Below are 23817 nucleotides of genomic sequence, written 5' to 3'. Positions count from 1 at the left end.
GGGGTAAACATCGCCACTTAGGGAGACAAAGGCGGCCGGGCGTGGAGCTTTTCATCCACTCTCTCGTGTACCGCTCACAGCGCTTGCTCCAACAGTCTGTTGAGGTCATCCAGGGATCTTTGTCTTGGTGAGAGCGTGAGACTGGGAGGAGGAGGAGAGAATGCACGAGATTTGGGGGGAGGGGAAGTGCCTCTCAGAGGAGGAGGAGGGAGGGAGGGATGGAGGAAGGAGGGAGCGGAATGGCTACAGAGAACGACTGGCTGGGGGGGGGGGAGAGGGCGAGAGAGTGAGACTGGAGGGGGAGCGTGAGATCTGGGAGGGAGATAGTTACGTGATGTCGGTGGCGAGAGAGGAGGAATGCCACAGTGGGACGAGGGACACTGAGAAGAGGGAGAGAGAGAGAGAGACTGTTAGAGAGAGAGCGTGAGAGTGAGACAGTGTGTGTGTGATGTTGATGTAAAGAGAGAGAGTCTGGTGGTAATAGGGAGAAAGCATCCGAGAGAGAGAGCAACACAGATTCAGCGAAGACCTCAGGCTCAGAGTGAACACCTCCTCCTCATCCTTCTCATCCTCCTCATCCACATGGCATCCCAAAGAGCTCTCTTCTGCTCCTCTCTGGGGGTAGCTACGTGCATCTTCATCTTCGTGAGCCTTCAGGTGGGGTCCCACAGCAGCACACTGACACAGTACACACACTGATACAGTACACACACTGATACAGTACACACACTGATACAGTACACACTGATACAGTACACACATTGATACAGTACACACACTGACACAGTACACACACTGATAAAGTACACACTGATACAGTACACACACTGATACAGTACACACTGATACAGTACACACACTGACACAGTACACACTGATACAGTACACACTGATACAGTACACACACTGATACAGTACACACACTGCCAGTATACACACTGATACAGTACACACACTGATACAGTACACACAGTACACACTGACACGGTACACACACTGATACAGTACACACACTGACACGGTACACACACTGATACAGTACACACACTGACAGTACACACACTGATACAGTACACACACTGATACAGTACACACAGTACACACTGACACAGTACACACACTTTATACAGTACACACTGATACAGTACACACTGATACAGTACACACACTGACACAGTACACACTGATACAGTACACACTGATACAGTACACACACTGATACAGTACACACACTGCCAGTATACACACTGATACAGTACACACACTGATACAGTACACACAGTACACACTGACACGGTACACACACTGATACAGTACACACACTGACAGTACACACACTGATACAGTACACACACTGATACAGTACACACAGTACACACTGACACAGTACACACACTTTATACAGTACACACTGATACAGTACACACTGATACAGTACACACACTGACACAGTACACACTGATACAGTACACACTGATACAGTACACACACTGATACAGTACACACACTGCCAGTATACACACTGATACAGTACACACACTGATACAGTACACACAGTACACACTGACACGGTACACACACTGATACAGTACACACACTGACAGTACACACACTGATACAGTACACACACTGATACAGTACACACAGTACACACTGACACAGTACACACACTTTATACAGTACACACTGATACAGTACACACTGATACAGTACACACACTGACACAGTACACACTGATACAGTACACACTGACATAGTACACACACTGATACAGTACACACACTGACAGTACACACACTGATACAGTACACACACTGATACAGTACACACAGTACACACTGACACAGTACACACACTGATACAGTACACACTGATACAGTACACACACTGATACAGTACACACATTGATACAGTACACACACTACACACACTGACACAGTACACACACTGATACAGTACACACTGATACAGTACACACACTGACAGAATAGTCATCATCATCAATGAGGATTATAGGAGTTCGATAACAACCGATCGTCTCCTACTCATGATGAGCATTATAATCATCATCATCATCATCTGTCAGTCTAGTGTATATCATATCATCCGTCACACTCATTGTGGTTGGGTTGATTGATGTATAGTGTAGGAAGTTGGATGATACGCTAGCCAACTCATAATAATAATCATCTTTATTATCAAAGACGTCGTAGAGTGGTTCATGTCGTCTGTCATCATCCATCACCGTCTTAATTATCAAAGGTACCTCATGGTATACACGTCAATTTAATCATATACATCATCATCTTTATCACTAAAGTCATCATCAAATTGACCACGTCTTATAATCCATCAACTTTATCATCGAAGTCATCCTCGAATGGTCCATGTAGTCTATTTAATATTAACCATCATCAACATCACCATCATCACCATGTAATTTTAGATGTGAAGCTTTCGTGACTGCAAGTATTCATATTCTTAGTTTTTTTCGGTAAAGTCACGTAGGTAAAACATTTAAATTAATAAAAGTTTTAATTTTATTTTTTTTACCAACGTGAGTTAACGGAAAAAAACCTAAGGATATCATCATCATGAGCAGCATGAGAGTAAGTTGTGTTCCTGATGTTGTTGAGAAGGCGTCAATATCGCTTCCTGTACCGCGTCTGCAGCCACGTGGTCCTCGTAATATCTGCAGTGTAAATGACACATCGCAGTATCTCGTGTTGCGTGTGTGTGATAGATGAGTTGAGGTGGTTGTGTGATGGAAGAGTGATAATCTGCAGTCTTTCCGTGAGAATCTGTGGAGTTACTCCCCCACCTTCATCACAGGTTGTGTGCATGGAGACATCACAAGCTTTGGTTCGGCGTTACTGGGATTGCGTTGTGGATGACATTGGTTGGGGGTAGGGACAGGATTATACTGGTAGGAACCTCCTGGTTACACCAGCCCACAGGGGATTATTGTGTCAGTCCGTCGTGCAGGGAAGGGTTGGGTGGGAAAGGAGGGGCTGGATGGGGAGGGTGGGGAGGGGCTGGGTGGGGAGGGTGGGGAGGGGCTGGGTGGAGCTGGGTAGGGTGGGGAGGGTGGGGAGGGGGCTGGGTGGGGAGGGTGGGGAGGGGCTGGGTGGGGAGGGGAGGGTGGGGAGGGGCTGGGTGGGGAGGGTGTGGAGGGCCTGGGTGGGGAGGGTGGGGAGGGGCTGGGTGGGGAGGGGAGGGTGGGGAGGGGCTGGGTGGGGAGGGTGGGGAAGGGCTGGTCACCCCGTGGTGCCCTTATAAAACTCAACGTTTCACCTACTCACGCCGGCTTGTGCCCGCCCTCACAGTCGGGCATATTTGCGGAATACACCACGCCGCCGTTGACCCTGGCCATTGACCGAGAAACCCAACGTTTCTACCAGCTCCCTCCGCAGCAGGAATGTGTTGGATATGGATCGTACTGTGTTTGTGTGTTAGGACTAGCTACGGCTGGTACTTGTGTTAGGGTTAGGATTAGAGTTTGGGGTAATGCACACGGCTAGCAATTTATGTTCGACGCAAGGCTAGAGTTATAAGGAGGGTTATGGCTATGATGAGTTATTGTGATAGGTTAGGATTAGAGTTAGGGGTAGGATTATGACTCTGATGAGTTCTTGTGTTAGGGTCAGGGCTAGGCTTTCGATTCGCATGTGTTTGGAGTACCAAGACTGGACAAGGACTTGAGTTAGAGACGGGGCTTAGGCGAGGGTCAGGACTGGTTCTGGCTTAGCTTAGGGTCACTGCTGGTTGCCTGTGCCCATGTTTTCTGGCTGCTATGCCACTGAAATGCGTGGATAATTCATCGCCGAGCCTGGCTGATGCCAACATTGTATTCTTTAGTTCGGCTAAAGTGACTCACAAACACGCGGCGGGCAATCTTACACGTTCCACAGCCTTATAGACGTGCAAGTGCTGCTGTTTGCGAGCTCCTATTAAGGCCGGCAGATCACACGTGCGACGCGGCTGTCTGCTACACCAATGGACATTTCGGAATAGCCCCCAGAGTGCAACTGAGGTCACCAATGTCAAACCATGATCCACATTGCTGGCTTCCATAATTGAAATCTATGGGTTTATATGTGGATCTATGGGTTTCGGTGTAAGTCTGTAGGTCTCTATACACGCCGATGAATATCTATGGGTACGCCTACCTTCAAGTGAGTCTCGAATCATGGCCCTCATTGCCCGCTTCAATTCTCAATGTTTAGTCTCTGTGCGAGTCTCTGGGTCGCTTTGTGAGTCTATGGGTGTTTATGCGATCGTGCGGGTCTAATCGTGAGTCGTTGGGTCTCTGTGTATGTCTAGGAATCGCTACGTGGGTTCTGTACTGTATCATTCTCGATATTCACCGCGGGGCCACTGCTAAAGCCGTCCACTGGCTCATACCAGCACGGCCACCACGCCCCACGTTGCCATTGTCTATAGAGATACGAAGGCGGAAAGGTGTGTCGCTGCACCTGTTTGCCACGACCACGCGTGGCGTGGCTAACTCGATAGGTGCCCCCACACAGCACCAACTCTTGATTGAAAGCTTTCGTGACTGCAGGGATTCATCTTCTTGGTTCTTGCGGTAAAGTCACGTAGAAGGGAAAAAATAAAATAATATTGATATAAAACAATAGAAATTCTCACGACGTTTCGATTGAAAGCTTTCGTGACTGCAGGGATTCATCTTCTTGGTTCTTTCGGTAAAGTCACGCAGAAGGGAAATAATAAAATAATATTGATATAAAACAATAGAAATTCTCACGTTTCGATTGAAAGCTTTCGTGACTGCAGGGATTCATCTTCTTGGTTCTTTCGGTAAAGTCACGTAGAAGGGAAAAATAAATAATATTGATATAAAACAATAGAAATTCTCACGTTTCGATTGAAAGCTTTCGTGACTGCAGGGATTCATCTTCTTGGTTCTTTCGGTAAAGTCACGTAGAAGGGAAAAATAAATAATATTGATATAAAACAATAGAAATTCTCACGACGTTTTGATTTAAAGCTTTCGTGACTGCAGGGATTCATCTTCTTGGTTCTTGCGGTAAAGTCACGTAGAAGGGAAAAATAAACAATATTGATATAAAACAATAGAAATTCTCACGACGTTTCGATTTAAAGCTTTCGTGACTGCAGGGATTCATCTTCTTGGTTCTTGCGGTAAGGTCACGTAGAAGGGAAATAATAAAATAATATTGATATAAAACAATAGAAATTCTCACGACGTTTCGATTTAAAGCTTTCGTGACTGCAGGGATTCATCTTCTTGGTTCTTGCGGTGGAGTCACGTAGAAGGGAAATAATAAAATAGTAAAAATAAAACATAATAAAATAAGAACAGGTCTGTCGGAAAGACGCTGTCTTTCCGACACCTGAGGACGGCTGCTTGCGTTGTGGCCGAAACGTCGTGAGAATTGTATTTTATTATGTTTTATTTTATTTATTTTATTATTTCCCTTCTACGTGACTTTACCGAAAGAACCAAGAAGATGAGCACCAACTCCTTACACAGTCCATCCACCGACATGTTCTACATACTGCTGGACGAATGCCTCCCCACACCGAGCCTCATGGTCCGGAGTTCCTGCCACACTTGATCACTGTTTCATTGCTTTATTTTGGTGATTTCGAAAAGTTTACTGGTTTGGCCACGTTTGTTTGTTGTAGTACGGAGCTAGACTGATGGCCTTAATCTAAGTTGTCTTGTGGTTGGTGTTGTTGTTGTTTGACTTGCATCCCACTGGGATTTTTGCACACAGCGTTGGTGTGCGGTGCTTTTTTTCTGCAATATTTTGCCGTCTTTTCTTGGATTTTCTGTTTGCACTTAGTCACATATTCACTTTAAGATGTTTTGTTGTTCATGTTTTAGTTTTTTGTTTGTTGCGGTTGCACCCGATTCAAGAGCCGAATGGCTCACAGGGCTATACCTAATAAATTAACTTAAACGAGTGACCGTGTTCTATCCGCTGCTAGATGGAAGCCTCACCACGGCCCCCGTATGGGCCCAAATGTGGCATCTGACATTCGGAACAAAAGCCACCACGCCATGCGTACGCACACAAACCCAGCCGGGCGAGTTCGGCGTCTTGTTCAGTTTCTGGCTGCCCGCCCTCCCTCCCTCCGCCTTCACGCACTAAAGAATTCGCAGCGTTTCCAAACCAGTTGAGAGCGTGACACCCAGAAAACGAAAAACAAATCCGTGACAAAAGGGATTCGTGACATGTGTGATTGTGAGGACACGTACACAAACGGCTTTGCTATTCTTGAGCACGTGACGTTTGCAGCTTGAGCCAACCCCCGTCTGTAAACACGCACTTGTCACCACGTGAATCGTATCACCCAACACCACCGTGAATGTGTGTACGCGTGTGTGTTCGTCCAGGGGCCAGTTCCGCTTCGATGCCTTCTCACGAGCAAGGGGCCGTCCATAAATGACGTCACGCGATTTTGGACGATTTTTGACCCCCCCCACCTCGTCACACGGCGTCACAAAAAGTCAGACCCCCCCTTCAAATATGACGTCACAAAGCTCTGCCCCCCCCCTAAAAAAAAATAAAACCTGCTTCAAATCGCTTTAAACTATTGTCATTGTAGTGCGTATTTAATGTGCCGCTGCACTCCGATGTTGTAGGAGAAAACATTTATCAAAACGTCTGTTTAATTAAGTGGAACGTGTTGTCTATATCTATTTAAAGTTGCGCATTTTGATGTGACGTCACATTTCTCACCCCCCCCCCTCGTCACACATCGTCACAAATGTCTGACCCCCCCCCTAGGTGCGTGACGTCATTTATGGACGGCCCCCAACATCAGTGACAATTATCTGAACGCCCCTAGGTCGACTCAGCCTCAAATGGTTACCTGGTGCGATGTGTAAACATCGCCATTGGGTGGGGGAGGGAGACAAAGGGGGCCGGGCGTGGTGCTGTACCCCCCCCCTCGTGTGCCGTGCCGGCATTCACAGATGCTACTCGCAAACAGCACTTGCCCCAAACCGTCCGTTAAGGGGATCTTTGTCTTTGTCCAGCTTGACACGCCTGGTGCGGTTTGCAGTTTGCCTCTCGTGGGATAACAGATGAAGGCGCGGTCCTGCAACTGCTGACTCGTGCCACTGCTGACAGAGAGGACCTCCGCGAGAGGGAGCTCGAGAGAGTTTCTCTAGAAGTTCTAGATTTGAAGCTTCTCTCTCGAGTCTAGAAGCTATTTTGCCCGTATCTACACTGGCCAGACGTCTTGGAAGAGGTGAAAGAAGTACCCACCCCATACCCCACCACACCATTTACACAGGGAGTGAGGATTAAGTAGGGATACACGTAGGTATAAAATAAAATAGATCACGACGTTTCGGGCGCAACACAAGCGTCTGTCATCAGGTGGGAAAAGCGTGGTCTGCTGCTGATGCAGACTGTTTTAAAATGTTTGAAATGGGTGTAGCCCAAGGGTCATAGAGAAGTGGCCGGGTCTAGTGATGTTAAAGTGAGAAATTAGCATGATGTTAAAGTGAGAAATTAGCATGTAACTGGGCACGGAAGTGGCTATGTTAATGTGAGAGATTAGCATGTTACTGGGCCAGCCATTTCTTTATGACCCTTGGGCTACACCCATTTCAAACCTTTCAAAGCAGTCTGCCTCAGCAGCAGACCATGCTTTCCTACCTGATTACGGACGCTTGTGTTGCGCCCGAAACGTCGTGATCTATTTTATTTTCTACCCACGTGACTTTACCTAAAGAACCAAAGAGTATGGATTCCTCCAATCACGAAAGCTTCAAACCAAGATTAGGTATTGGGATGTTGAAGGTGGGTGACGTGACCACCCACGTTTGACCCCAACGCACGAATTACAGCCGTCTCGGTGACCTGAACAATATTTTACCTCCCAGTGCAACGCATCCAGTAGACACCGCTCGCTACGCTGCCGTGGCTGCGACTCCACAGTCTGGCAGCGAGCCCGAGCAGTAAATCAGCGAGTTATTAAAGCCCTGACCACGAAGGACATGGCCGAGTGGGACTGAAACATATTTCGTGAGAAACGAAGCCCTGGCTACTGTACATCTAACCTGGGGTGCAGCCACGGTGTAAATGTTTGCACTTTGGATCTGAAATCGATTTTATCTCCAGGCGCGGAAGTTGGAATAATGGTACGGAATTTGCATCTTTATTTCGACTGGAGGAATCCGATGAGCTATGAAGTTCTTTCTCACAGTTAAACGTTTCTTAAATATCCACTATCACGTTTGTCCACTCAGCAGTGAACACATTCCTGCGGAGGGAGCTGGTAGGAACGTTGGGTTTCTCGGTCAATGCCAGGGTCAACGGCGGCGTGGTGTATTCCGCAAATATGCCCGACTGTGAGAGCGGGCACAAGCCGGCGTGAGTAGGTTAAACGTTGAGTTTCATAAGGGCACCACGGGGTGACCAGCCCCTCCCCCACCCAGCCCCTCCCCACCCAGCCCCCACCCAGCCCCACGCTCCCCACCCAGCCCCTTCCCAACCTCCCCAACCAGCTGCCCCCCACACTCCCCTCCCAACCCAGCCCCTCCCTCCCAACCCAGCCCCTCCCTGCACGATGGACGGACGGACACAATAATCTCCTGTGGGCTGGTGTAACCAGAAGGGTTTCTACCAGTAAAATGTGTGCACCAAACGGCAAGTCGTGTGTGGTGAGGTAAAGTGTGGGTACCCCCCTCCCCTCTTCCTTCCTATTCCAAACGTTCTAGCCAGCATGGAAGAGTAGGCCAACTACATATAGCGCTCTTCCAAACGTTTTAGCCAGCATGGAAGAGTAGGCCAACTCCACATGGCGCTCTTCCAAATGTTCTAGCCAGCATGGAAGAGTAGGCCAACTCCACATGGCACTCTTCCAAACGTTCTAGCCAGCATGGAAGAGTAGGCCAACTCCATATAGCGCTCTTCCAGACGTTCTAGCCAGTATGGAAGAGTAGGCCAACTCCACATAGCGGAGGCCCTTCCGCCAGCACGTGCCCCGAGTCAGCGGCTTGCAGGGCTGCGCCTTTATCTCTCGTCTCGTCACCCCCCGCTGCTGCAGGTGGCCGACGAGCTGAGCGGGTATGAGCGCGCCTCTCTCCCGGGGGGCCGCCGCGTCCGCCCGAGGGCCGACGGGGACAGTTTGGGGGGCCCGCGTGCCGACGACGCCGTGCGGCTTCGACCCCGTCCCCGTCACGGGAGCAGGGTGGTGAGCCGGGAGGCGCAGCTGGAGGCGGGCGACGCGCGCTACCCGGTGATCGTGTGGTGGACGCCGCTGACGGGCGAGGCGGGCAAGCTGGCGCGCTGTCCCGGCGTGCCTGGCGAATGTTTCTTCACGGTGGACCGCTCGTACCGGCGGCACTCCATGGCCCGGGCCTTCCTCTTCTACGGTACCGAATTGTCTTCGTATTATTTTTGGATTTTAGAAAATTTCGCGTGAAATATAGAGAGGCGTTGGTAGTTCGAGGCGCTCTGTGACGTGGCGAGATGTTAGCTACCTCGCCGGGTGTACGGGAGGTTCGTGGGTTCGATCCCGACGCTGACTCCTGCTGCACATGTGGAGTTTACGGTGTCTCTCTCCACGTGTTCGCGTGGATTTTTTCTTCGGGCCGTCCGGTTTTCCCTCTCCAAATTTAGAATCAACGTCACGCGTTTAAAGTCTTTGGCTCATGTAAATGTCCACGTGCTAAGCCACTTCGTTGGGCTATTATTTGTGACCGCCAGGTCGCTTCTGAAAAAGAGCTGGTGAATATTTTTGTTCGTAGTTTGCAGAGTTTATAACGTAGTTTAAAAGTGGCAACAAAAGGCGAGTGATTTCGATGGCAAAGGGTGCGTGCAAGGGCCCAGGAATGAGCGACTGCAACAGAGGGCACGTGGTGGGGTTTGGAGGTCATACAGGACGGAGGGGTGAGGGGAGGGAAGAGGAAGGGAGTTGGCAAATGGAAAAGAGGTGAGGCTGTGAGAGAGGAGCGGACGAGGTCAAGGAGTGGGACGGCTTAATGTGCAGGGGAAGTTTATTCCAGTGGTAGGGTGCGCAGGTTAAGGTGCAGCCCTGCAATTGCTTGCTCACGTGACTGCTGGTGGAAGGTCCTCCGCTAGACAGGAGCTCTACAGAGCCTCTCTACAAGGTATGTTGTCCTATTCTTAGGTTTTTTCGGTAAAGTCACGTAGGTAAAAAAACAATATATATACAAGGACTGTTTTCTTGGAATTTCTCTTACTTGATACAGCTATCGTGCTGTGACGGTTCCACCTGAAGACGGAAGCTTGTGTTGCCTCCGAAACGTCGTGATTTTTATTTTACTTTTATTTTACTTTATTAATTTTTATTTTTACCTACGTGACTTTACCAAAAAAACCTAAGAATATGAATCCTTGCAGTCACGAAAGCTTCAAATCTAGAAGTATGTTGTCCTGCCGATGCTCGCTGGCCAGACATCTTAGTGGAGGTGGAAGTATCCACACTTTACCCCACTACAAGCAACCTGCCGATTGACTTCACTGCTGGAGAGAAGTTGTTGGGTGGGATTCAAATAACTTGCACCGTCGTTTCAACTGCCACGCCAGGAGATGTTTTCGAAACAGCTACCTCTGAATTGCAGGTCCAGTTTTGCTCTCCATTGCACCATGGTAACAATCAACATCATCATCATCATTGTCACCATCCTCACTTAATATTTCGGACTCTCAATAATTCCTCCAAGTGGAGGCCCTTCTGCCAGCAGTGACGTGGGGGGAGGATATTGCAGGGCTGAACCTTTACCTATCAAAAAAATCATGACATTAATAAAAAAACCCTATTTAGTTATTTTACTTTAGAAGGATTCCTCAAGAATTGTGGGGGACTGAACAAATGCCTAATTTGATAATTGTTTTTTTACCCTTTTATCTGGCAAGAAAACTGACACCTTTTTTTACGAGGAGTCATGTTTGCATAGACCACAATACCTGCAGTCATAATGCAAACAAAAAACATAACTCTGATAATGTATGCACTGTCCTTGAAGTTGATTGGTCCACACCCGAGACAGCTTTCCTTAGAGCCTAGTCTCACATGGGTTGGACCAGATGACGCCAAAAGGCGCACAACTCAAAGACAATGCACCATCAGAGTATGAGAGCTCGGGGTAAGCATTTACACCATCGGTACCTCTTTTTTGTTTGCATTATGACTGCAGGTATTGTGGTCTATGCAAACATGACTCCTCGTAAAAAAAAAAGTGTCAGTTTTGTTGCCAGATAAAAGGGTAATAAAACAATTATCATATTTTTTTACTGGCAAATGCCTAATTTGTCTGTCTTACCACGAAATCTGGCGCTGTCACCCACCCCCTCTAACACCTCCCCCCCGCACCCAAGGCACGGACTTCAGTGCTTGGGACCTCCCCCTGCCGCGCCAGCGCTCTCACGACTGGGCCCTGTTCCACGAGGAGTCGCCCAAGAACAACTACGTGCTCTTCTGGCCACAGACGGCCGCCCTCTTCAACCACACGGCGACGTTCAGCCGCCGCTCCGACCTGCCGCTCACGCTGCAGTTCGTGGAGAGCGCCAAGGCGCTGCTGTCGCGTCGCCTGCTGGTCGGCGCGGCCAAGAAGAGCCGGCTGCGGCGACCGGCGCCCTCGGGCCGGGGCCTGGCGGCCGTGGCGTACGTGCAGTCGGACTGCGAGCCGCCGTCGGACCGCGACGAGTTTGTGCGTGAGCTCTCGGCGTACATGGACGTCGACTCGTACGGGCGCTGCCTCCACAACCGAGACCTGCCTGGCCCGCTCACCGGTGAGCAGCGGGAGAAGCATCCGCACTGTGCGAGGGGGCAACGCTATATCCCCACACAGTGGGGGAGGCGCACTTGCTTTCAGGCACGCTTCTGCGGCTGTCCGGAACGCTCTTCCTTCTGATATTAGGAAGCCACTGCAGTTATGCACTTTTAAATGATCTATATTGAAAACTCATTTCTTTAGTGAGTTTGTTGTCCTACCGCCACACCACCGATTAGCACGGTTCACTGCGTATGTACGTGATGTTAATTCACATTTTTGCTGTAACCACCATCTCCTGGTGAGCTGGGGGTATGGCACCTCCTCGACCAGGGGTCGGAAACCTTTCAAAGGTGTAGAGGAGTCATTGTTTATGCTTTTGTCTTTGACCACACGCAGAACTACGTATACACAAACACAGACACAGCAGCAAGTATACAGCAGATGACAAACATATTCTGACTTAAATGAACAAAAAGAGGTGATTGAATAAACTGCGTCTATTTAAATTTCGATTTAAAGCTTTCGTGACTGCAGGGATTCATCTTCTTGGTTCTTTCGGTAGAGTCACGTAGAATGGAATTATTTTATTATGTTTTATTTTTATTATTTTATTATTTCCATTCTACGTGACTTTACCGAAAGAACCAAGAAGATGCGTCTATTTAGTTCCCCCCTCCCCACCCCCTTAGTTATCCTTTAATAACACAGTTTGACTGTTGTACATTTCGTCGTCACCAAGACATTACATAGTGACCCAGTCACTGTCATATTGAATACATCATCTCTACATTTTATTACGTTTAAGATTTAAGGTAGTTTTTTCTATTTTCAAACGGCTGCTCGCAAGGGGTCAGCCAAAGAGTCACGTGGGGCTCTGGAGTTGCAGGTTGCCTGCTCCTGTCCTCGATGCTCATGGGTAGAAGGGAGTTTAACGACAGCTGAGCGGAGCGTGGCGATCCGCCAACCGCTCGCTGCTGCTGCTACCTTCACAGTGCTGCCACCACCACCACCGCCACCAACCACCACCACCACCACCACCGTCACCACCACCACCACCACCGTCACCACCGCCACCAACCACCACCGCCACCACCACCACCACCACCGCCACCACCGTCACCGCCACCACCACCGCCACCATCGCCACCACCGCCACCAACCACCACCGCCACCACCGTCACCACCACCACCACCGCCACCAACCACCACCAACCACCACCGCCACCACCGTCACCGCCACCCGCCCTTGTGCTTGCTTCACACAGACCCGTCGGCGATGGAGGCGGAGGGGTTCCTGTCGCTGCTGTCGAGCTACAAGTTCGTGCTGGCGCTTGAGAACGCGCTGTGCGACGACTACGTCACGGAGAAGCTGTGGCGGCCGCTGGCGGTGGGCGCCGTCCCCGTGTACCGCGGCTCGGCCAGCGTGCGCGACTGGCTGCCCGACCCCGAGCGCTCCGCCGTCATCGTCAGCGACTTCCCCTCGCCCAAGGTTCCTCGCCGCGTCTCCGTGATCGGCCGTCGGCCGCTCCTCCAGAGTTGGTTCCTTGTTTGGCGCCGGCGGTAGATTGCGTTCCTGAAAGGTGCCGCGTCGAGCGGTGACCGTGTCAAGCGGACCATTGCTCTGGGTATACAGCAAAAACTTGGATTGCGAGCATAATTCGTTCCAGAAACGTGTTTGTAATCCAAAGCACTCGTATATCAGTTGTGATCACGTGACGCTTGGCAGACAAAGCGTATACACGTACTACTCGTATTGCAAGACCTCGTTCGTTTATCAAAAGAATATTTATTTAAATTTTTTGCTCGTCTTGCAAAACACTCGCAGACCAAGTTACTCGCAATCCAAGGTTTCACTGTGTACATTGCAGGGCACAAGTGAATACAAAACGTTGCAAATGTTGTAAATGACATTTGGACGGTAAAATTTGCCTGTAGTCGTCCCATTGCAGTACAAAGAACTGAGGTGAGGGTAAGCCCCCGTGTACTGTATCATACCGTATACTGTATCATACCGTATACTGTATCGTACCGCTCAGTTTCGCAGCTCAAGAAAGTAGTTTAGAGTCGACCGCTCACAAACCGCGTTATCACGGCGTGTGTGCTCCACGTTGTGCACAAAGTGTCCCCCAATAGAAGAAGCGCATCACAGCGAAGACGCGTTGCAGCGTGAACACCGCCACGCGTTCAGAGCGAGCGCTTGCCCAATGTAATAACCCTACGATACGGGCGGTCAACCTTGACCGAGGGTCACGTCTGGCCTTCCCGTACCTTTGTCGGGCCACACATTCGTTGATCTCAACCCGTTGGTCGCACGAGGACTGTGGGCATCGAGACTCCCAGAGCCTGCCACGGGTCGACGTGAACCCATTGCGTGCAACACGTACGGACCAAGCGATGGCTCACGCGCTCAATATGATGAGTGCGTCGTGAATACTTAGGAATTGAATTTCAGTGGGGGTTCATCTACGGCTCGTTCCAGGTTATTAGTACTCTCGCACGCGTCACGGGAGCGCGGACTCTTTCGCCGGACGGTGGTAGCGCTTAAATTGTAATCCGTCACTGGACGGTTTCAGCTGTTGCCGATACCGCCGGCTGTGCTGCCGCTGACAACGGGTCAACTACGACCACACCACTCACTCCCCTCGCCATCTCCTCTTACTCCGACCCGCAGGAGCTGGCCTCGTTCCTGCTGTCGCTGGACGCCGACGACGCCCTGTACGACGACTACCGGCGCTGGAAGCTGGAGGGCCGCGTGCGGAACGCGCGGCTCCTGACGGCGCTCAGCCGGCGGTCGTGGGGCGTCAACGACCCGGCACAGGACAACTTCATCGACGCGTTCGAGTGCGCCGTGTGCGCCCGTGTCTGGGAGAACGAGGAGCGCCATCAGCAGGTGGGCGGCGATGGATACACTTTTAAATCATCTAAATTGCAACCTCCTTTCTTTAGAACTGCTTTTTGTGTTTAGTTTGTTGTCCTTCCCCCGCACCTCCAATTTGAGCGATTGGTTATGTACAGTGCGAAAAAGTTCAACAAACATAGGCACATTTTGTTTAACCAGGTAGGAACTCAAGAGACCAGGATAGTCTCAATTCCAAGAGTGACTTAGGTCACCAAAATAACAAAAGTTAATAAAAAAAAAGGAACAGCAATAAAGCAAATAACAATTGAGTCGCATATATGGGCTGATCTTCCATGCTGGCTGGACTTCTGTGAATACATGGAAGTACCCACAATTTACACCACGACACACGACTTCAGGGGTAGCTCCATGGTGAATATCTAAAATGCTAATGTCACGTAGAAGGGAAATAATAAAACAATATGAATACAAAACAATAAAAATCATCACGACGTTTCGACTGCAACACAAGCAATCATCATCAGGTGTGAAATCCACAGCAAGAAAAAATTATTGCTGTGGATTTCACACCTGATGCTGTGGATTTCACACCTGATGATGATTGCTTGTGTTGCAGTCGAAACGTCGTGAGAATTTTTATTGTTTAATTTTTATATTATTTTATTATTTCCCTTCAACGTGACTTTACCGAACAAACCAAGAATATGAATCCCTGCAGTCACGAAAGCTTTAAATCAAAATCTAAAATGCTGTTGCCTCTAAATGATCTAATTGGGCAGTGGTGTTGCTATGTGGTTCATGGTGTGAAAACACAGACTCACATTGAGATTCATAGACTTAAAAAGGAGACCCGTAGATTGGTGACGACCAAAATGTCATCATCGGTCATGTTAGATCTGCTGCTGGGCAAACTCCTGCCCAACATGTACACACCGCAGTAAACATTTTTACATCACCACGAATGTGCTAGATGATTATTTGATAAATGAATGAACGAACAGGCGAACTAATATCTGCAATGAATTAACGTACGCAGGGTCTGCTAGATGATTATTTGATAAATGAATGAACGAACAGGTGAACCAATATCTGCAATGAATGAACGCACGCAGGGTCTGCTAGATGATTATTTGATAAATGAATGAACGAACAGGCGAACCAATATCTGCAATGAATGAATGAACGCACGCAGGGTCTGATAGATGATTATTTGATAAATGAATGAACGAACAGGCGAACCAATATCTGCAATGAATGAACGCACGCAGGGTCTGCTAGATGATTATTTGATAAATGAATGAACGAACAGGCGAACTAATATCTGCAATGAATTAACGTACGCAGGGTCTGCTAGATGATTATTTGATAAATGAATGAACGAACAGGTGAACCAATATCTGCAATGAATGAACGCACGCAGGGTCTGCTAGATGATTATTTGATAAATGAATGAACGAACAGGCGAACCAATATCTGCAATGAATGAATGAACGCACGCAGGGTCTGATAGATGATTATTTGATAAATGAATGAACGAACAGGCGAACCAATATCTGCAATGAATGAACGCACGCAGGGTCTGCTAGATGATTATTTGATAAATGAATGAACGAACAGGCGAACCAATATCTGCAATGAATGAATGAACGCACGCAGGGTCTGATAGATGATTATTTGATAAATGAATGAACGAACAGGCGAACCAATATCTGCAATGAATGGATGAACGCAGGGTCTGCCGAGGCGCCAGTGGAACGCTGACCCCGCTGCCCTCAGCTGCCCAGCGCCAGCGCCGTTCCGCCCGGCATTCTCCAAGCCCGGAGGAGCGGCGGCGGCGGCGGGGGCGGAGGCACGGGTCCGGCGGGGCGGCCGTCGACGCTCGGCTGCTCCACCCCAGGCGGGCTCCATCGTGCGGGAATTCTGGCTGCCGATGCACCGTCAGTCGGAGAGGGAGGCGGAGGCCCTGCACGCGCTGGTGCTGCACAACCGCAACTACACGGAGGCGCAGTTCTACGCTCGGGCGATGCGCGGCAAGGTCTGACTGCGTCCGTCTCGACGAGGTGTTTCTTCTTGCTGGGGCCTGTGGACCCCGCTCAGCCGGTGCAAACATTTCTCACAGGGCTCGATTCTGACAAACAGACGCAGAAGGTCTTTAGAAGTGATTGTTGCGTTTAGTTTGTTGTCCTTCCCCTCCCCCCCTGAGCCTCCGATTAGCACGGTTGGCTACGTACGCTGCGGAAGAAGTTCAACATACGTGCACAAACGTGGACTATTAGCCCCTGAGCCCTGGTGACAAAACACATTCACTCGTCTCTCTCAATACCACTCATACTGAATGATTCGTTTTACCGGAGCATTTTTTTTTTTACCGCAGCTATAAGGTTTTTTTTTGGGGTGGAAATTTATATCTCAGGGTGAAAGTCGTTTAATCAGCGGAGTTTATCATGAGTAAAATATCAATGAATGTTTGAAACAACAAGTTATTATTGTCAACCTGCATTTGCATCATAGTTCTACAGACCACCTGGAAGACCGTCATGGAGCACTGGTGGTCTGGGGATCACACTCTAAGCACCACTGTGGCAGAGATACCTCACTGAGAACCACTGAGCTAGAGAGACCACACTGAGAACCACTGCGCTATAGAGACCACACTGAGAACCACTGCGCTAGATATTCCAAGGTTCTCGTTGCCGAGTTGAGCGGGCGACGTCCCATCGCCTCCCGCTGTGGGCATGCCACGGTTGGTTCCATCGTGCGGTGGGGTAAAGTGTGGGCGCCCCCACCGCTTTCAAGAAGTGTGGCCAGCGCCGATGAGTAGATCTAAGCGTCCTCTGCAGGGCTTCTCTAGAGATCCGCTTAGAAGTGGCATGAGCAAGCAGGCTGCACAGTTAACAAAGTGGCACTTTGGCAGAGATTCATGTGTACTCTTGGTTTTTTCGGTAAAGTCACGTAGGTAAAAAATTTATAAAAATAAAATAATAAAAATTACGACGTTTCGGAGGCAACACAAGTCTCCGTCATTAGGTGGGACCGTCACAGCCAGATTTGCTGTATCAAGTGAGGCAGGGATTCCAAGATGCAAGATCTTAAATACAAGTTAAGGGGGAAAAAAAAGAGATTCATGTGGTTGGCTCGGGGTTGTTGATGCACGCGATGTGTTGATGTGTCATGATCATCATCACGATCACCACCATCATCCGTGGTTTGCGTACACAATCTTTTCTTTAAAGATCTGTGTGCGCTGACTTTATGTAACCGTGTAAATATGTTTTTACGGCATATTTTATGTTTAACCTGATCGTTAACTACTTAAACGTTTTCTAAGTGAAGCTTTATTTTACTATTCACACTCTGCAGGCAATGTTTCAACATATATTTGTAATGATTAAAACATTCCAGTGTGTATATATTTTTTACAGATTGTATAAAAGTACAAGATATTAGGTGAAAATAGTAAAATGTAAATGACTTCTGTTGAACATGGTATGCAAACTTATACGCAAATTTGCAATATCTCTAAGAGCTATATCAAGAGTATTGAGAACTTTATATTAAACACTATGCATTTGCACTTACTTAAAAGTACATTAATTACTAATCATTTATAGGCCTTTGTTGATTCACTGCTGGATAAAGGCCTTTCCATGCTATATCGTAAATGAGGAGGTTGTTTGTCCATTTTTCACCATAATGGCCAGTGCGGTTTGGTGATGATGGATTATGGAGAAAGCATGGGTGGAAAAAACCCGATTTTTCCAGCGGCAGGCATCTGTTTTTTTCATTAATACAATTAAACCCGATTTCGGGGAATTAAAACCTGGTTTGATGAATACAAAACTCTGATCCAAGGCTTAGGCTGCTTCCTCGTCGGTGCTGCTATCGTACTCGGGGCCGTCGGGCACGGAGTAGTCGTAGAATGCGGCGGGCAGGTTGGTCGTGATGAACACGAGCTTCTCCTCCACAATCGTGGGCGCCTGTGAGTTCCTTAGCTTGGAATGGATGAAGCTCATCGTTGAGAAGTGCGGTTCTGCAATTAGAACCAATGAAACCGGATTTCTCCCAATCTCAGATTATCGGGTTTAATATAAAAAGACAATTAAACCCGATTGTAAAAAACCCGACTGTGCCACCCTTGGGAGAAAGTAGTTCTCTCATTCTCACTCGCCGCTAGTTGTGGACGGGAATCGAACTTAGGTCGTCGGGTTCATAGTGCAGTGAAATCTCAACTAAACAAATGTTTTTTTACCAGGTAAGGGCCACTGAGCTATTTAGCTCTTTTTGAGAAGCGACGTGGCCCCAAATGACAGCTCAATGAAGTGGCTTATCACTTGGAAATGTTTTGCAGTAGCCAAACACTCTAAACACATGTTGATTCTAAATGTAGAGGGAAAAATCGGAGGACCCGGAGAAAAATCCATGGAGAGAACATGCAAACTCCAAATATACAACAGGTGTCAGGGTCGTGATCGAACCCACGACCTCCTGTAGACCCGGCGAGGTAGTTAACATCTCCTAGCCACCGCGGTACCCCGTATCGATATGTCAACCGATATTCTGACACCTGTCCACCCACCATCCCCATTGTGGTGAAGTATGATCAAACAGCCTCCACGACTGTTATGGCATGGGGGAAACTTTCATCGTATCCCTTCAACAACCGCTGCCAATTCTATTCTTTTGTATGACGATGTCGGTAGCAATACGTTCAGGATCTAGATGCCCAATGTCGAGGTCTGCTGGCTGCGACGAGAAGGCTTCAGGAGAGAGTTCGTGTACAACCCCTACCAATAGTGCCCTCACAGTGTTGTATAGTTATGCCATAACTACTCTTAGGCTAAATTTCGATTTAAAGCTTTCGTGACTGCAGGGATTCATCTTCTTGGTTCTTTCGGTAAAGTCACGTAGAAGGGAAGTAAAAAATAATAAAAATAAAACATAATAAAATAATTCTCACGACGTTTCGGCCACAACACAAGCAGCCGTCCTCAGGTGAAGACCAGGTCTGTCGAGGCGACAGCGTCTAAAAGAAGATACTCTTAGGCTTTTTCGGTAAAGTCACGTCGGTAAAAAATAAGAATAAAATTAATAGAAGTAATAATATAAATAAATTATTACTTCTTTTATTTTTATTTTTTACCTACGTGACTTTACCGAAAAAGCCTAAAAGTATGAATCCTTGCAGTCACGAAAGCTTCCAATCTAGAATGATGCCATAACTATTTATAATTGGCCGATGGCGCCATCATATACAGAGGATCGCAGAGCTCGGGCGATTGTTGGTGCCGGCTCGCCGCGTGTAAGCTGCTGCTGCTGCTGCCTTCCCCGCCTGTCTGTGGTTCATGTCTCTCTAGGAGAGCGAGTGACCACTTACAAGGCGAACTTGTCATTATTATGATTTGCTCCGTGTTAATTTCAGTCAATGGCGCAGCTATGGAGTGGGCAGATTGCACTACGTTAATTTGCACCATTGGAACCTCATTTTCCAGTAAAAATATGATAATTGTTTTTTTTACCCTTCTATCTGGCAACAAAACTGACACCTTGTTTTTACAAGGAGTCATGTTTAGATAGACCTAGTCTCACATGGGTGAGACGTCCAACGACTCTAAGGAAATCTGTCTCGGGTGTGGACCAATCAACTTCAAGGACAGTGCACATTCTCAGAGTTATGTTTTTTGTTTGCATTATGACTGCAGGTATTGTGGTCTATGTAAACATGACTCCTTGTAAAAACAAGGTGTCAGTTTTGTTGCCAGATAGAAGGGTAAAAAAACAATTATCATACGTTAATTTGATTAATATACACAGCCACTTGAAATGCAACGATGTACACTCGCTCACTCGATAGCACTGTATAAAGACTTCCTTTGACATTGTCCGGGTGTTTACCCTCCACGGGTTTCTGGGTTCGTTTTCGAACATTCCTTTTGCTGGGTTTACAATTTTGTTTTTTTTTTTAATCTCAAACGAGTGATGTTCAAGTGATTAAACTGTTTGTAAAGTCGATGGAATGGATTAAACAAAAGGTTACGTCCTTCCGAAAAAAAACATGTCCTGCTAGTCAGCAGTATAAAACTCTGTACGTTGACATATTGTCGATTAAATTAATTTAGGATGCAGCGAATACACTTCAGGTCGCAGTGAGCGACACGTGACAGATTACGTCCGATGGCAGACACTTGCAATTAACTGTGAGACAGTTGTAATGAGCAATATGTACAATCTTTGACAGTTACAATCACAGTCGACATCAGTATAATAGTGCCTGTTACAGCAAGCAATTCTACATTAGAAAATCGTAGCAGCTACGATACCTATTCACGTTTGATTCAAATTAGTCGAGTCATTGTCTGTTGTTGCGTCTTCATGGAGACCCAGCGATTGTGCAGTGCGTGTTTACGAGCAATTGATGTCCACCTGAATGTATCACGGGCTTCCGGGGGGGGGGGGGGTCACCCACTACTGCCTTGTGAGCCCAGCCATAAATGCTGTTACGTGGAGTATTTCCATGTTCAACGTGCCTTACATGCTGACGCTGCCATTCGTGAGCGTGTGTCTATGTACCGTCAAGCTCCTCATATCCAAGCCCTCTCTTAGCCGTGCTTTCCATTCATGACTTGTGCAGCCCGATCGAACCGCACTTTGCTCCGGGTTGCCACCTGTCCCGGTTCTCCCGGGACCGTTCTCTGGCTGACGTAGCAGTCCTGGAAAATCTATCCCAAGTCCTCCCGGGGCATCGAAAGACACAGCTTGTGTCAGTTGCATATTAATGATGATTTACCACTCGCACGGAATGTGTTATCCTGTGGTGGTATTGTGAGATATTCTTATTCTTCTTCCGATGATGTGCCCCGATTGCTTTTTTGTAACTTAGAGGCGGCAAATGTAACGTTCCGCTATGTTTGCGACGTGTGTGCGGATATGAGGGAGTGACTCAGGAGTTCTGACAAACCATTTATCTAGGAGAAAGTGATTCGGAAAGCAGTGGCACATCAATCAAGTGTGTAGGCGCGGTGCGACTGCTGGAAGGTTTTAGGGGCTGTAGAAACCCAGGCTGTGGGCCACTTGGAAAAAGCAGGGAAACATTGGACGGGGAAGGGAGGGGGGTCTCATTTAATTCCTTGCACCAGGGCCCACGCCACGGTGGAGGGATGTAAACTACCTCGCCTGGTTTACAGGAGGTCGTGGGTTCGATCCCGATCCTGACGCCTGCTGCTGTATATTTGGAGTCTGCGTGTCTCTCTCCCCGTGGTCGCGTGGATTTTTCGCCGGGTCCTCTGGTTTTTTTCCTCATTTACAATCAACGCCACCCAATTGGAGTATTTGGCTATTCCTATAAATTTTCACGCGATATTTTACTTCGTTGAGCGATCATTTATGATAGCCAGGTTGCTGCTGAGTGGGCCTTACCTGGTAAAATAAAAGTTTAGTTGAGATTGTCCATTAACCTATAGTCTTTGGCACGGATAAGAGGGAGTCACGTGGACGTGGTGGCAAATGATTCCTATCATCCACAGCTCTCTGATGTTGTGTTCGGTTCGCAGCCCCGCAGCGTCGTTTGGCAATGACGTCCGATGTTTCGCTTTAAGTGCCGGGGAGCGAAACGTCAAAACGCGACCGGACCGACACGCGGTACAACCCAAAGGCAGACACAGACACACACAAGGGGAACTCTACGCAGCCACCTGAAAAAAATGTAGGCAGCGGTCCATCGCCCCGTCATCCATTTGTATCCATCACTCGGACACTGCGGGGGCTAATTTGCGTGAATGAACACAAATAGCGCTTCAACATCGGAGCAGTTAAGGCGAGTTTTTGCTGTTTCGCAAAAAATGCAGGTTGTCTTCGAATGTTCTCCTGCGTATAGATAGATATTATTATATCAAACTGTATACATGTTGGCATATGCCTTGATTGTTGTTGTTAAAGGCCTGCGTGGGGACCATTGGATATGACAAAGATATGTTGTACCTAGTAGTAGGTTTTTACCCTTTAAACTGGTACAAAACTGACACCTTTATACAAGGCATCATGTTTGCAATAACCACAACACAAGTAGTCAAAATGCAAACAAAAATAAACAACTCTGATAATCATAATGAGTTGTACGCCTTTTGGTGTCATCTGGTCCAACACCAATGAAGACGAGGCTCTAAGGAAAGCTGTCTCGGGTGTGGACCAATCAACTTCAAGGACAGTGCATATTATTATCATTATCAGAGTTGTTTCTTTTTGTTTGCATTTTAACTACTTGTGTTGTGGTTATTGCAAACATGATGCCTTGTATAAAGGTGTCAGTTTTGTACCAGTTGAAAGGGTAAAAACCTACTACTATATTTTGCCACTGGTAAAGGAGGTCTCATAGTATATGTTGTACCTGTCTGAAAGTGTGCGTTGTCACGCCCTTGCCTATCATTCTAATAAACCGTTCGACAAGAGAACATATCTCCCGGTGTATTTTTATTGTTGTCAAATGCGGCTTTTGAAGGACTGCTTCGTGACTTTATTGATTAGAGACGACCGTCTCGTATTCATATCCATTGTGGCTCTTGGAATACTGCTTTTTTTAAATCTAATAAAAAATGTCTCTTCTTGTTATTTTGGTTTCCGAACCTTGTGATCGAGTATATATTTTAGTGGTTATAAACACATTCCTTCTGCAGTCTAACACATTCCTGCGGAGGGAGCTGGTAGGAACGTTGGGTTGCTCGGTCAATGGCCAGGGTCAACGGTGGCGTGGTGTATTCCGCAAATATGCCCGACTGTGAGGGCGGGCACAAGCCGGCGTGAGTAGGTTAAACGTTGAGTTTTATAAGGGCACCACGGGGTGACAGTCCCTCTCCACCCACCCAGCCCCACCCTTTCCACCCAGCCCCTCCCCACCCTCCCCACCCAGCCCCTCCCCATTCTCCCCACCCATCCCTCCCCACCCAGCCCCACTCTCCCCACCCAGCCCCTCCCCACCCAGCCCCTCCCCACCCTTCCCTCCCCACCCAGCCCCTCCCCACCCTCCCCACCCAGCCCCTTTCTTCCCACCCAGCCCCTCCCTGCACGACGGACGGACACAATACTCCCTTGTGGGCTGGTGTAACCAGGGGGTTCCTACCAGTACAATGCATATATTTAAGGATTCATTAAGATTTGTGATGGGGTTTTTTCCCCACAATTGCATCCCGACTGCGCTGTCACGTCATGAGACGATGTC

At 48.1% G+C, this 23817-nt stretch overlaps 1 protein-coding gene across 2 annotated transcripts; it reads left to right on the top strand.

The window, feature by feature from the left end:
- The first annotated feature begins 318 nt into the window (after positions 1-318).
- Positions 319-23047, top strand: LOC133354489 (alpha-(1,3)-fucosyltransferase 10-like). Of its 2 annotated transcripts, XR_009756592.1 has the most exons (7): positions 319-657; positions 9055-9382; positions 11352-11765; positions 13015-13238; positions 14421-14639; positions 16342-20097; positions 20376-23047. XR_009756592.1 is itself a non-coding variant. In XM_061571363.1 (6 exons), the coding sequence occupies exons 1-6, from the start codon at positions 583-585 to the stop codon at positions 16648-16650; spliced, it is 1569 nt and encodes a 522-aa protein (XP_061427347.1). In that variant the 5' UTR covers positions 319-582; the 3' UTR covers positions 16651-23047. The 2 variants fall into 2 exon arrangements, 1 of the variants encoding a protein (XP_061427347.1); XM_061571363.1 differs by having other exon boundaries at positions 16342-23047.
- Positions 23048-23817: the final 770 nt, after the last annotated feature.

Source organism: Lethenteron reissneri, chromosome 47, assembly GCF_015708825.2.
Source record: "Lethenteron reissneri isolate LAM-NWPU_2019-01 chromosome 47, ASM1570882v1, whole genome shotgun sequence".
In the NCBI taxonomy this organism is placed as follows: Eukaryota; Metazoa; Chordata; class Hyperoartia; order Petromyzontiformes; family Petromyzontidae; genus Lethenteron; species Lethenteron reissneri.
The sequence above is the reverse complement of the archived record's forward strand: the minus strand, read 5'-3'. Positions and strand labels throughout refer to the sequence as shown.

What these genes read in the sequence shown, in the direction of transcription:
- LOC133354489 (XM_061571363.1), top strand. Translation starts at nt 583, where the DNA reads ATGGCATCCCAAAGAGCTCTCTTCTGCTCCTCTCTGGGGGTAGCTACG. An exon ending in TCATCTTCGTGAGCCTTCAG is followed by an intron (nt 658 to 9,054) that starts GTGGGGTCCCAC and finishes CCGCTGCTGCAG; the next exon opens with GTGGCCGACGAGCTGAGCGG. An exon ending in CCTGCCTGGCCCGCTCACCG is followed by an intron (nt 11,766 to 13,014) that starts GTGAGCAGCGGG and finishes TGCTTCACACAG; the next exon opens with ACCCGTCGGCGATGGAGGCG.